This window comes from Otolemur garnettii, unplaced genomic scaffold (assembly GCF_000181295.1).
Source record: "Otolemur garnettii isolate 467f Iridium unplaced genomic scaffold, OtoGar3 scaffold00001, whole genome shotgun sequence".
Taxonomy (NCBI): Eukaryota; Metazoa; Chordata; class Mammalia; order Primates; family Galagidae; genus Otolemur; species Otolemur garnettii.
In genome coordinates this window covers 43,850,399-43,863,460 of record NW_003852396.1, presented here as the reverse complement: position 1 = coordinate 43,863,460, position 13,062 = coordinate 43,850,399, and the positions used below count along the sequence as shown (strand labels likewise).

The 13,062-nt window shown below is 41.9% G+C and overlaps 1 protein-coding gene across 2 annotated transcripts in view; it reads left to right on the top strand.

Moving 5' to 3' along the window:
- The window catches only part of LOC100962194 (calcitonin gene-related peptide 2), a 3,714-nt gene extending 1,052 nt beyond the window's left edge, over positions 1-2,662 (top strand). The window contains exons 2-3 of one of the 2 annotated variants that reach the window (XM_003781131.2): positions 289-426; positions 2,476-2,662. In XM_003781131.2, coding sequence (XP_003781179.1) covers positions 289-426; positions 2,476-2,635 — 298 coding nt within the window. In that variant the 3' untranslated portion in view covers positions 2,636-2,662. Of the gene's footprint in view, positions 1-288; positions 427-1,335; positions 1,622-2,475 lie in introns of those variants that run through there. The other variant, XM_003781130.2, reaches the window with a different exon arrangement.
- Positions 2,663-13,062: the final 10,400 nt, after the last annotated feature.

Here is a 13,062-nt window from a genome sequence, read left to right as displayed (position 1 = left end):
AAAAAAAAAAAAAAAAAAACTGGTTTCACTTAACACTCAGCTTGCAAAATTCCTGAAAATTTAGCCATCAACTTTCATAAGCCTGTTATGAATTGGCTTCAGACCACTGTTGGGAGAACATACCAGTGACTGGCTCCCCATGAGGACACTGACCTCCTGACTTGTAAGTGGGAGTGGGGTTGGTCACCTCCTCAGGGAAAGAGGAAAGAACCAGGAAGCCTGGCTGCATATCCCTGGGAGCGGCAGATAGGGAAACACAGCCTGCACTGGGTTTGCTTCCCTTCACAGATCCAACCTGGTGAGCAGCCCAGACCTGGCTACACTCAGTGAGGAGGAAGCACGCCTCCTACTGGCTGCACTGGTGCAGGACTATGTGCAGAGGAAGGCGAGTGAGCTGGAACAGGAGCTGGAGACAGAGGGCTCCAGGTAAGGCTCCCCAGCTACCCAGGTCAGGACCTCCTCTCTCCTCCCACTCAGGAAGGTGTAGTCCAGGTAGGAGAGAACACACTGGCCAGGGTCCAGCAGACCATGATTGTTCAACAGGATCTGGGGCCCAGCTGTTTTCGGGCTCTGTGAGAGACAGAAGTCCAATGCAGGTGGAAGGACTGTTAGACACATTAAAAAGTTGCATTTCTGAAACTGTGAGGAAATGAAATGGGGAGGTGTGGAATGGTCGCTGGGGGGATTGCTTTTGCAGTACTGGAGAGACCACCCAGGTAGGATGAGTTAAAACTGGTAAGGGCAACATGGATAGAGCTGGTGTATCTCGGGAGATTTTAGAAATTTGGCTCTACCTTGTTAATCTGCAGATAACATTCTTTCACCCCTGCAAGGAGCCTTCATTTCACATTTTCAAGGTGAAGCCCTTGCAAGGGGTGGGGACAAATAGAGCAGAGTCTGAGGCAGGCCTGGGTCTCTAGATGTATAGCATCTGTGGAGAAATGCATGTTGTCACTGGGGTGGGGAGGGCACCCTTACCCAGTTCCACCTCCCCACACACCCTGAACCTGAGCAGAGACCAGCCTGGCCCCAGCACTACCTGGGCAGAGGTGTCTGTTGTACCTGCATCCTCCCCAAGAATCCCTCTGCTGAGCATGGGGGTCTGAACAGCATGTAGAATGCCAGAAAAGCTCACCCTTCCCCACTCAGCCCTTCCCCACACCACCCTGCCCCACTGGACCCCTGAGCTCTCCTAATAGAGGCTGTGTGAGCTGACCCCTGCCTGTCCCTCCTGCTCCCACTCAAAGAGCCCCCACACAGTCCAGTCTTCTGAGTGACTGTCAACAGAGGCAGCCTTTAGTGCATGGTATTATCTGGCATGTCTTTTCCCTGCAGCCTGGACAGCCCCAGATCTAAGCGGTGCGGTAATCTGAGTACTTGCATGCTGGGCATGTACACGCAGGACTTCAACAAGTTTCACACGTTCCCCCAAACCTCAATTGGGGTTGGAGCACCTGGCAAGAAAAGGGATATGGCCAGCAACTTGGAGAGAGACCACCACCCTTACATGGGCATGCCCCAGGGTGCCAACTAAACGCCTTCCTTTCCTTTCTAATTTCCTTTCTTGCTTCTTTCCTATAACTTGATGCATGTGGTTCCTCTCTGGTTGCTCTTCAGTCTGCTCTCAGTGGCTTTCCTTGTGGCAAAGCATGTCTGGAACCTCAGGTGGGAAGAGAAAGAACGGGACTCACAGGCTGGAAGAGAATCGCCAGAAGAGATCAGAGAGTGAGGGCAGCCCTGAGTCCCCTGAGGATTCCATAGCAGAGCTTTTACTGTCCTGCTTCTGTGCTGGTCATTTGGGGAATAAAGCTATTTTTCTAAAAAGACCCAAGCTGTGGCAATTATTGCTCTGGCCCATGACCCAGGCTTCATGGTATCTAGGACATGTACTTAGAAGTAGCCTTAACCCTAGAGTAGCTGGACAGAGGGTATCAGGACTGGTCTCTGTGACTGAGCTCAAGCAGCAAGAATGGGGGTGCTAACAAGCAGGTAAGCACCTCTGGGAATGGATGCTGCAGACTTCACCCTCTTCCTCTTCCAGGTAAGACTGGGGAATTTTTATTTTCCTAAGAGGGGAATTTTTATTTGATACCTGTGACTGGGGCACGGATTCTACAGTTCTTATGAATGGGGTTGGGCATGGTGCCATATTCACTCTTGTCTCCTAAACCTTTGCTAATTTTTAGTCTGTTTATACAGGAAAGATCAGCTATTAAGCTCACTATTCCATGGCCAGTTACCCAGAGTCACCGTTGGGTTTTCTGAGGTCCCCAAGAATGTCTATGGGGAATGATCATGGCATTTTCCCTAATGGCTTTGTGATTTTCTGCTCTGATAATGGTGTTTAGGAGAAACACTTAAGGTTAATTGGTGCCTCTCAGAGATGCAACTTTACCATGATGGTCTCATGGGGCAGGTTCCTCCCCCAAACTCTCACTGGCAGATCTCTTATTGTTTCTTCATCCTGAAAATCAGCATCACTGCCCAGAAGAGATCCTGCAACACTGCCACCTGTGTGACTCATCGGCTGGCAGGCTTGCTGAGCAGATCAGGAGGCATAGTGAAGAGCAACTTCGTGCCCACTGATGTGGGTTCCGACACCTTTGGCCGGCGTCGCAGGGACCTTCAGGTCTGAGTAGCTAAATGCCTCCAGGAAGAAGGTGACTACCTTTGTACTGTGGGACGGGAGGGTGGGTGACAAAGTATTGCAGGGGTAATTTATGTTCTAAGCCTGCCAGGAACCATATGGTTGAGAACAACCCACAGGGGAAAGTATCCACACGGGTATCTGGAAAAAGGGCACTAAGATCCAATAGCTGAAACCCTCAAATTTGGATTTATCCTCTATTTTTCCAAACTCTCCTTCTAACATTGAGCTCACTAAGCCCAGAAATACAGAGCCTGTTTATTTCAAACACTATTCCTTGCCTTTACAATTGTGGGTATTCTAGCATTTGAATTTGAAAGACAATGGCACTATCCTTTTAGAACAGTGATTTTCAACTGGTGTGCCATGGCACACTGGTGTGCTGAGCAGATCTTAGGTGTACCATAAAAATTTTTAAAGATCATTACTTAAATGATTTTCAGAAGAAGTTCCAAGCACAGTAAGTATATTCTTTTTTTTTTTTGAGACGGAGCCTCAAGCTATTCCCTGGGTAGAGTGCTGTGGCATCACAGCTCACAGCAACCTCCAACTCCTGGGCTCAAGCGAGTCTCCTGCCTCAGCCTCCCAAGTAGCTGGGACTACAGGCACCCGCCACAATGCCTAGCCATTTTTTGGTTGCAGCCATCATTGTTGTTTGGCGGGCCCGGGCTGGGGATTCGAACCCGCCACCTTAGGTGTATGTGGCTGGCACTTTGGCCGCTTCAGCCACAGGTGCCGAGCCAGTATATTCGTTTTTTAACTCTTTTTTTGTCAACATTATTTAAGTATGCTGCAGAAGGTTCAAGTGTGCTGTGAGATTTAAAAAAAAAAAGTTGGAAAACATTGTTTTAGAGTATACATTATAATGTCATGCACCTTTGAATGAAAAGCATAGACTGGAGTTCAAAAACTGTTTTGCCTTCTACTAGCTAAATGACTATGGACCAGAACTTAACTCTGAGCCTCAGTTCCCCATCTGTCAATCGAGGGCTACAAAAGTGCACACCTCCTACCATTAACATGAAGAGTAAATGAGAAAATAAATGTCAAGAGTCTGACAATAAGTGACTAAATTCTAGTTGTTTTTGTTTTCTTTCCTCCTAGGTCACAATGAAGCCAACATCCACTTCTTTTAATGTGCGATGAAAGCAATTTGTAGGAGAGGCTCCATGGAAGACATCCATATTTGCATCCTTCTTGATATTGAAAACTGTCTTCTTCGTTTGTAAGGAACTAAAGCTAAATGCTGAATAAGCTCATTGCAGTTACATATTGTGCATCGTTCCCATATTTGATTCTATATCCAACAGATATGACAGCATGTCTCATTGGCTTAGCTGGTAGCAAATTTGGCCCTATCAACCATCCTGCTAACATTGGCAGCTCTGTTAAGCCTCAGGGGGACAAGAAATCATTGCTTCTTGGGACACATGGTAATGCTGTGCCTGGATGGAACTATTTATTTAAAGAAATGTCAATGTTGTCATCTGTGAACTTCATAAAAATTAAAAATGTATTTTCGATATGCTTAAATGGAGTCTCTGCTGCTATTTATACTGTTTTTCCCAGGAGAGCTTCAGGAACCTGTAAGCTCTTTGTTAACTAGGCTAACCCATCCACAGCAAATACAACACACTTGGGATGGATCTTCCATCCATCCTGAAACATTCCTCATTGGATTAGAGCTTTGAGAGTGTCAAAGAAGACAATTCACATTTGTTTTTAGAGAATGCCCTGGTCCCCAGCCCCAGTGGTTACCCATGGACTTCTCCTTGACTTAGGTTTGCCCTTATCCATCCCAGCCCTTCATCCCCATGACAGCCCTTCCATGTAATTCTTGGCCTGCAAAGTCCTTTAAAAACAACGGCTCAGAGTTTTGAAACAGAGATCACAGACTAGCCAAACTAGAAAGGTCATCATGCCACCTAATCCAATTTGTTTATTCTGTGAGGTGCCCAGAAAATCTTTCTCATGGGCCAGCATTAAGTTTAATAGAAGGCATTCGTATACTTAACAAATAATGCTGTGCCTGCTATATGCTACGCACTATTCTAAGCACTGGGAATAGAGCAATGAACTGAACAGAACAGAAAAAGCTCCCTGCCCTCAAGGAGCTTGCATTCTAGTTGGAGGAGGATGAGATGATACAAGCTGCAGAGACATAGACCCTCCATATTAGAAGAAAGCTGGAATATCATGTAGGAATTTTCCCAGCATCAACATCCCTAGCATCTTCTGGAACCACCAATGACAAATTGCTGAGTATAACTTCCAATTGACCAGGTAGTCAGTTTCACCTGCAGTCAGTTAATTAGCTTAGTTAGTTAGAAATGTCAGCCCCTTTTACACACCGACCCTAATTATTTTCTCAGGATCACATAGAATTATGTTCCTTTCTCCCCTTCAATCTGTGCTCACTACAGTAGTTCAACCATTGCTGTGAAAGGTAAATCAGATCACATCTCTCTGATGTTCCAAACACTCCAATGACCCCCACTCACACTGAGCACACACCTAAGGCATTGCAATAGCTCACAAGGTCCAAATTGATCTTACCCTCCTCTCCTCTCACCGCCGTTCCCATTATTTGCCTGGCCTCATCTATTCCTCATACTCCCACACACTGGCCTTCATAACATTCCTCCAGATCTATCTCCTGCATTCAGCCACTGGTGAATCTTTACATATGCTGGTACCTCTGTGAAGAACACATATCCCATGGCTCCCAACCCCTCCTTATCTTTACTCAAAGGTAAAGATAGCCTGTTTATCCTTTCCAAAATTGCACCCCACCAGCATATCATAGCCTTCCTTTTCTTAATGTTTTTCTCCTTACTGCTTACTTACTTAAACCTCCTACCATACTACATATTTTGCTTATTTGTTTGCTGTTTGTAAGGCCATAAATGCAAGGATCCCATGGTCAGGGTTATGGCTACTATATTAATTATCCTATCCCTAGATATGGGGAACAGTGTGCCTGGTACAAGGTAGCATTCAATAAATATTTACTGATTGACTGAATGAACAGAGTTGTCTTCTTCCCTTTATGTTTGTGGTCAACTCTCAGGCTCCCTCTGGGACTGATTGTCTTTAGCTAAATTGTCCAAGAGACTTAATTTCCAGCAATTATAATACCTGGATATTTAATGCCTCAACTATCTGAAGACTTCAATGGCTACTAGTTTGTCAATACCTCAAGGCTTTCACTCAGACTATTTTTTCAGTTTAGACACACTTCTAACTCCATTTTTCTCTTCCACTTGATTAATTCTGACTAGTTCTCCTCCTCCTCCACCTCCTTCTTCTTCCCATGCAGTAAACAAAGCAGATAGGCAGGGCACTGTCTCGGTATGACCGCTATGATGAGTTACATCAAATTAGGAAGGCAAGTAGCAGGAAGATCATTTTAATCCTGGATCCAGGGACACTTCACCAATAATAAAGCTAATACTGTTCTGGATTCATACTAGTACCCTGTGGATATTTCAAAAATAACCCAGAATTCAGAGTTAGATAGTGTGGTTATTTGAATCCTGAAACAAAGCATAGGGGTCACTGGGTCAGGAACCTAAGAATAGATCTAAGAAGGTCATAAGGTAATCAAAGTACAACAATGGAGAAACAATGACTTTTGTTGTGGCTGTAGCAGCAGTCTTTACTATTTAACAGACCATTGTAGAAAACTAATGTCTTTTAACACCAATTATGGCTCATCCCAAACAATCAGAGGCTCAGTACATATGCTGTGTCTGATTTAATTATTGTTTCCAATTCTACACTGTACTCAGTATTATTATGTACTCTCATCATTGCCATGGCTTCATGGGTAGGATAAAGTTGACTTCTCTACTCCATGACTCTTGGCTTGGCCATGTGTGAACTAATGGGATATTGGTAGACGTGGTGCAAGTGGAGGCTTGAAATAGGCTTATGTGGTTGGGTTTGGGGTTCTTACCCTTCTGCCATTGCCACAAAAAGAACATACTCTAGGCATCTGCCTTCATCCACTTTGCATTGCTATTACAAAATACTACAAACTGGGTAATTTATAAGAACAATTATTGCATTTCTTATAGTTCAGGATGCTGGGAGGACCAAGAGTATGATGGTGGCATCTGGTGAGGGTCTCCTTGCCTCATCATAACATGGCTGAGGACATCATATGGTGAAAAGGCAAGAGCATGCATGTCAGCTCAGGTCTCTCTTTCTCTTCTTGTAGTCATCAGTCCCATCACGGGAGCTCCATCCTGATGACTTTATTTAATCCTAATTACCTCCCAAGATCATCCTTTAATCAAGAAATGAATTTGGGGATTAGGTTCTGAATATATGAAACTTGAGATACACATTCAGACAATAGCAGTACCCTTTGCCTTGTTAGCCTGGGCTCCAAAATGAGACATGTGGACCTATGTATGGCTGACAGGCTTGGTCTATGCCCAACCAACACTGGCTGAGATCAACTTCATCCAAACTAGCTCACAAAAACCCATGAGCAAGAAAAATAAATATTTGTCATTGTAAGTTTCTGAAATTGAGGTTGCTTTCGTATGCTGTTATGGCAATGGTTAAATGATTCATACCATTTTGAGGGTGTTATGGACAGAACTGTATCCTCTCAACATTCAGGGGGGCCACATGCAGATGATTTCAGGACTGTTTTGTTTATTTGTGGGGTAGAATATCTGTTGGATATCATGAAAACTATGCAGTACTTTCTTCTTCTTTCTTTTTTTTTCCTGCTCATCAGCTTTCGTTAGTGTTTGTGTATTTAATGCATGGCTCAGAACAACTCTTATTATTCCAGTATGTGGCAGAGAAGAAAAAAGGTTGGCCACCCCTGATGGGAAGCCCTAATTCCCAATGTGCCTGTTCATGTAATTGGAGATAGAGCCTTCAGGGAGGTAATTAAAGTTAAAGAAGTCATAAGAGTAGGTCCCTAATCTGATAGGACTGGTGTTCTTACAAGAGAGCCTGCTCTATTTCTCATGCTTGTACATGCAGGGACAAGGCCAGGTAGGGACACAGTGAAAAGGCAAGCCATCTGCAAGACAAGAAGAGAAGCCAAGCTAGAGACCAATCTTGATGGCACCTTGATTTTGGTCTTCCAACCTCCAGAACTATGAAATAATTAATCTCTGTAATTTAAGCCACTTAGTCTATAGTATTCTGTTATGGCAGCCTGAGTAGACTAATACAGGGCCATTAGTAGATAGAATTGTTTTTGCTACCACAGCTTGTTTTTCCTCTCATTGGGCTGTACATCAATTTCTGAATGTCCAATTTGTCAAATTTACTTGTCTCTATTTACTAATTTGTTTTGGTAATCATTTCCGCTTTGTCTTCCTATAACTATCATAAAGGATGTTTGTTTTGTCTCCGTTCCAGCCTTCTGCTGCGGAAATGGAATAATACATACCTTAGATAAACTAATTGTGGTTTATTCGTGTAATGGATATGCATAATGCATTGCACAGCACTGAATATAAATATGTGTATCAACTTTTAATAAATCTCACACGTAATGCTGAGGGCAAAATAAAGCATTATAAAGGATGCATACTAGATGATACCATTTGTTTTAAGTTTAAAGCATGCATAACAATACTATTCTTAAGTTAGGGACACAATTACATAGCAAAACTCTGCAGTCATGATAACGATTACAAGGATCATATCAAAAGAGTGATTAATTCTAAGGGAATGGGAAGAAAATGTCATGAAGAGGGATAGACAGACAGCTCCTGACAAGGTTTTGTTTCCAAAGGTTTTATTTTCTAAGCTGAGTAGTTGGTATATATGGATGTTCATTCTATTCCTGTTTAATACAAATAAACAGACATAGATATATGTCTTTTTTGAAGTTAAGGAAAATAAAAGAAATGAATACCTTTCAAACTAGCCAAAGAGAATCTGTTCTATTCAATGCAAAATAGGAAAGGAGACACCAAAATGTACAGCATACATGCCATGTAAAAAAATGATGGCACTGATATAAATGCTTCGATAGCTTTAAAATAATTTTAATTGGTTAAAGTCACCAATTAAAAGACCACCTTATCAGGCTGTATTTTTTAGGGATCTAGCGATGAGTATTCCACAAAAAAAGTTTCAGAACAAAAGGATTCAAAATGGATTAAAAGGGTAGTGAGAGATATGCAAGACAAATATGAACAAAAATAAATTGACAACTTCTTAACATATGGCTAAACTAGAATCAAGGCAAAACAGTGCCTTCTAAAAGACAGAAATGCAGCATATAGCAGAAAAAGGAATAGTAGAACAAGCAGATACATTTATCATGAACAGAATGAACACATGCACCCAAAAATACGGCCTTAAATTATTTCAAACAATTAATGAAAATTTGCTGCAAGAGGATTAATGCACCATTCTCAATAAATCATAAGCTTATAAAATCACCTCCTAGTACATGGTTCCAAATTGGCTCTGTGAACATTCCTGATGGTATTATGGATCTCAGAAATTGTACGACAGTTATACCCACAAAAGGGTGGTAGATTTTATTAATCATAGAGTATGTCCACTTGTGCCAATACCATTGATTGAATAAACTAACATGTCTTCAGTTGATGTGAAATGCCATGCTTATCATATGCTGATCTTCTTCTGGCCTTCTTGCTTGTGTTCCACCGATAGATATGTGCACCAGCAACATAGTTTAATAGCTAGTAGAGTTAAGAAACTCTCATACTCCTCTTTTCTTTTTCTTTTTTTTTTTGATTAAGTCATATAGACATAGATCATAAATACATTTATACGTATGTGAAGTACAATGTGTTGATTTCTTTTATACAATCAGATGGTTTATTCTTCTAGAAGAAAGTTTAAATAATTTCCAATTTTTTTTGAGACAGTCTCACTTATTAACCCTCAGTAGAGTGCTGTGGCATCACAGCTCATGGCAACCTCCAAATCCTTGGGGTTAGGTGATTCTCTTGCCTCAGCCTCCCGAGTAGCTGGCACTATGGATGCCCGCCACAACACCCAGCTATTTTTGTTGCAATTTGGCCGGGGCTGGGCTTGAACCCATCACTCTCGGTACATGGGGCCAGCACCCTACCCACTGAGCCACAAGCACTGCCCAATAATTACCAATCTTTAAAACCCTATTTGCATTTTGATTGGTATTGGGCTTCCCAGGTAGACACTTGTTATTATCTACAAATAATAACAAATCTCTTTTTTTGCTCTCATTGAATCAGCCAGAACTTCTTGAACAATGTCAAGATAAAAATAGCAACAGCGGGTGTCTTTGAAGATGAAGACTGAAAAATTCAGGAGATTCTTTATCATCTTAAGACAGTATCTTTCTCCTTACTGTGTACTATTTTTTTAAATCATAGATGGATATTAAATTTTATCAAATACCTTTTGGCATCTAACAATATTATCTTATGGTTTTTCTCTTTTGATTTATTAATACAAATAATACATTTCCAGATGTTGAAATAATAGCAGTTAAAAATTTTAAGTGCTTCTTATATGCCAGACACTATAATAAGTGCCTTATAGATATTAACTCTTTTAATCTTTATAACAAATATATAAAGTAGGTACTATCATAAGCCCCATTTTGTAGATGAAGATACTAAGATGCAGAGAGACTAAATGGTTAGCCAAAACCATACAGCTATTAGATTCATCCCAAGATGCAAACCTGATTCTAGGCTATCCAGCTCCTCCAGCTCCAGGGTCTGCTCTCCTAAACCACCAGCCTGCTTCTTCTTTTATCTTTTTTTTTGGGGGGGGGAGGCTTTCATATAAATTTTATAATATTTGCCAAAATATAACCCCATCATATAGATCACAAAGCTAAGCCTTGAGAGTTATTTAAACAAAGTTTCTGTGAAAGAAATTAAAATCTACTTTTTCAAAACTCACAGCCTTGATGCATTTTTGCCTAAATTAAGCTGATAATTTCAATCTTTGAAATGTGTGTGATTTTCTGTAACACTTTCTCTAATAAATTTTCTGTACTTTCTATAGGAAAGTATTACTGAAAGTTCTGCCCTTGTCCCCCAAAGCCGCATCAGAAAAAGAGAGGCAAGCTGTTTGAGGAGAAGGAAAGAGAATTTGTTACTCTGCTGGTAGATGATAAAACAAAACAGGCAGTTGAGTGGTTTAGAAGAGCAGACTCTAGAGCTGGAAAAGCTGGATAGCCTAGGATCAGGTTTGCATCTTGGGGTGAATCTAATAGCTGTACGGCTTTGCCCAAGCATTTAATCTCTCTGTGTCTTAGTTTCTCCATCTGCTGTCAAACGTTTCCCAGGCTAATCTGCTTCTACCATTTTGCTTCTTTTCTTGGTCCTCTGAGATCTGCCCTTAAGGTTTCCCTGAGCAATCACTAGCTTGCTAAACTAACTATATTGCTTGCTATAATTACTACACTGCTTCTTGATAAACTCTGTTTTGCTCACTTGCTCTCTTTTTTCTCCCTATTAGATCAATTTCTCCATGGGCAGCTAGATGCCATGTCATTAGGCCATGTGGGTAGGCTGGGAAGAAGCCCACATGTCAAAGAACGAAGATCTTCAGCCAATGGCCAATGAGGAATGGAGGCCTGCTAAAAACCAAGTGTATGGACTCAGACGTGGATTACCCAGGCCCCACTGAGCTTTGAGATGCCTGGAGCCCCCAACTGAGGGTGTGACTGCATCCTCATGAGAGGCTCTGAGCTAGAACCACCCAGCTAACCTCTTCCAGATTTCTGACCCTCAGAAACTGCATGAGATGCTAAGTATTTGTAGTATGGGGCTGGTAAATTTTGAGGTAACTTATTCCACAGCAATGGATAGTTAATACCTATCCTAATACCTATGATAACTCTAAGTCAATTCCCCAAATCTGGAAAGCACAGTCATGGGAATTGACAAGAGGTACAGACCTGAGCTCAAATTGGAGGCCACAATTTCTAGACAGGAGGATGCATTGTCAGAGCTCTCTTCCCTGGTTCACAAGCCCAGATCAGATCAGGTGCAATAGCATAAGCTGCTTCCACTTCAAATGAAAGTAAATCCTTCTGTTCTTCCTAATTAACGAGTGCTTTTTACCGGCACCCTTTTTCTCTCTCTGTGATTCATGCTCTCCTCCTCATTCTCATCATGCTCTGCCTCCCACTCTGAACTCCAGTTACAGTGCCATTCATTCAGGGAATCTCTCTCTCTCATTTCTCTCTGTTCTATATCTACTGTTTCCTGTCATTTTTTCTGCCTCTAAGATTTTCACGATGGGAAGAAACTATTAAGTCCATGTAGGCCAACCATATGTTTGAATCTTTTCTATATCTCCCACTGGTCTTCTGCCTTACTTTGAGGTCACTGTCTACTGAAGTAGCTCATTCTACCTTTGGATCCCTCTGACTGTACCCCAAAAGTGATCAGAACTCACCTTCTCTGCTGTCCTGCTTCATTTGGTTCTCAAGAGAGTCATTCTTGGGCATACTCTCCAGAAAGATATGGCTGTGACTGAGACCAGACCTCTAAAGGAAGAAGTGGGTATTGTCAGAGATTTAAAGGAAATCACTTTATTTTATTAAACTATGAATTACCTAGCTGGACTTGGTTTTCTATGAGTCATCTCATTAGCTGAAACCATCCTAGAAAGTTATCTATTTAGTCTCAAGAATATATCTGGAAGTGGGGGGATAAGACTCTTCTATTTGGATGCTCAGATATCCTCAGTTACTTCTGCTCTTGGCAAAACTTTTTGGATATCCCTGTGACCACTGCAGCATGTCAGTGATGGGTAGTACTAACCAATGTCTTGCCCTCACTTCTGGTAGGGCCCTGAGCCAAGTACTATAAATTTGGGCCTCATCTATCCCACTCAGTCTTGCCAGGACAATGATAAGATTAATTATTTCCATAAAGAGGGGTGCTTTAGAGACTTCCTGGAGCGCTTGTCTCATCTATAGATCTAGGAAGTTTGTGTAGGCGTGGTTTCTTGCCTTCATAAAAGTAGCCAACAAGGTGCCACGTCCTGTATATGTGTAAAACATTTACTATACTCCACAAAGCTACATAGAATGTGGCACCTATTATTGTAGCCTCATTCTCATCATGCTCTCCCTCCCACTCTAGTTACAGTGCCATTCATTCAGGGAATCACATCCAGCATGTCCTTCCTGCCACAGAGCCTTTATCTGGGGTTCCCTTATCCTCTCCATCTCCAGTTAACTTACTCATCTTCACATCTCAGCTAAGCATTGCTTCCTTAGGGAAGCCTGAGGACTACCACCCCTGAGTCTAGGTTATATTACTTTCTTATTTGATTTCAAATGGCAGAAGTACCTTCCTTCTAGCTCGCCATTTCAGTTTTAGTTTGTGCACTTATTACAATGATTATTTGACTAATGCCTACTCCCTTTTAGACATTCACACAAGGACTAT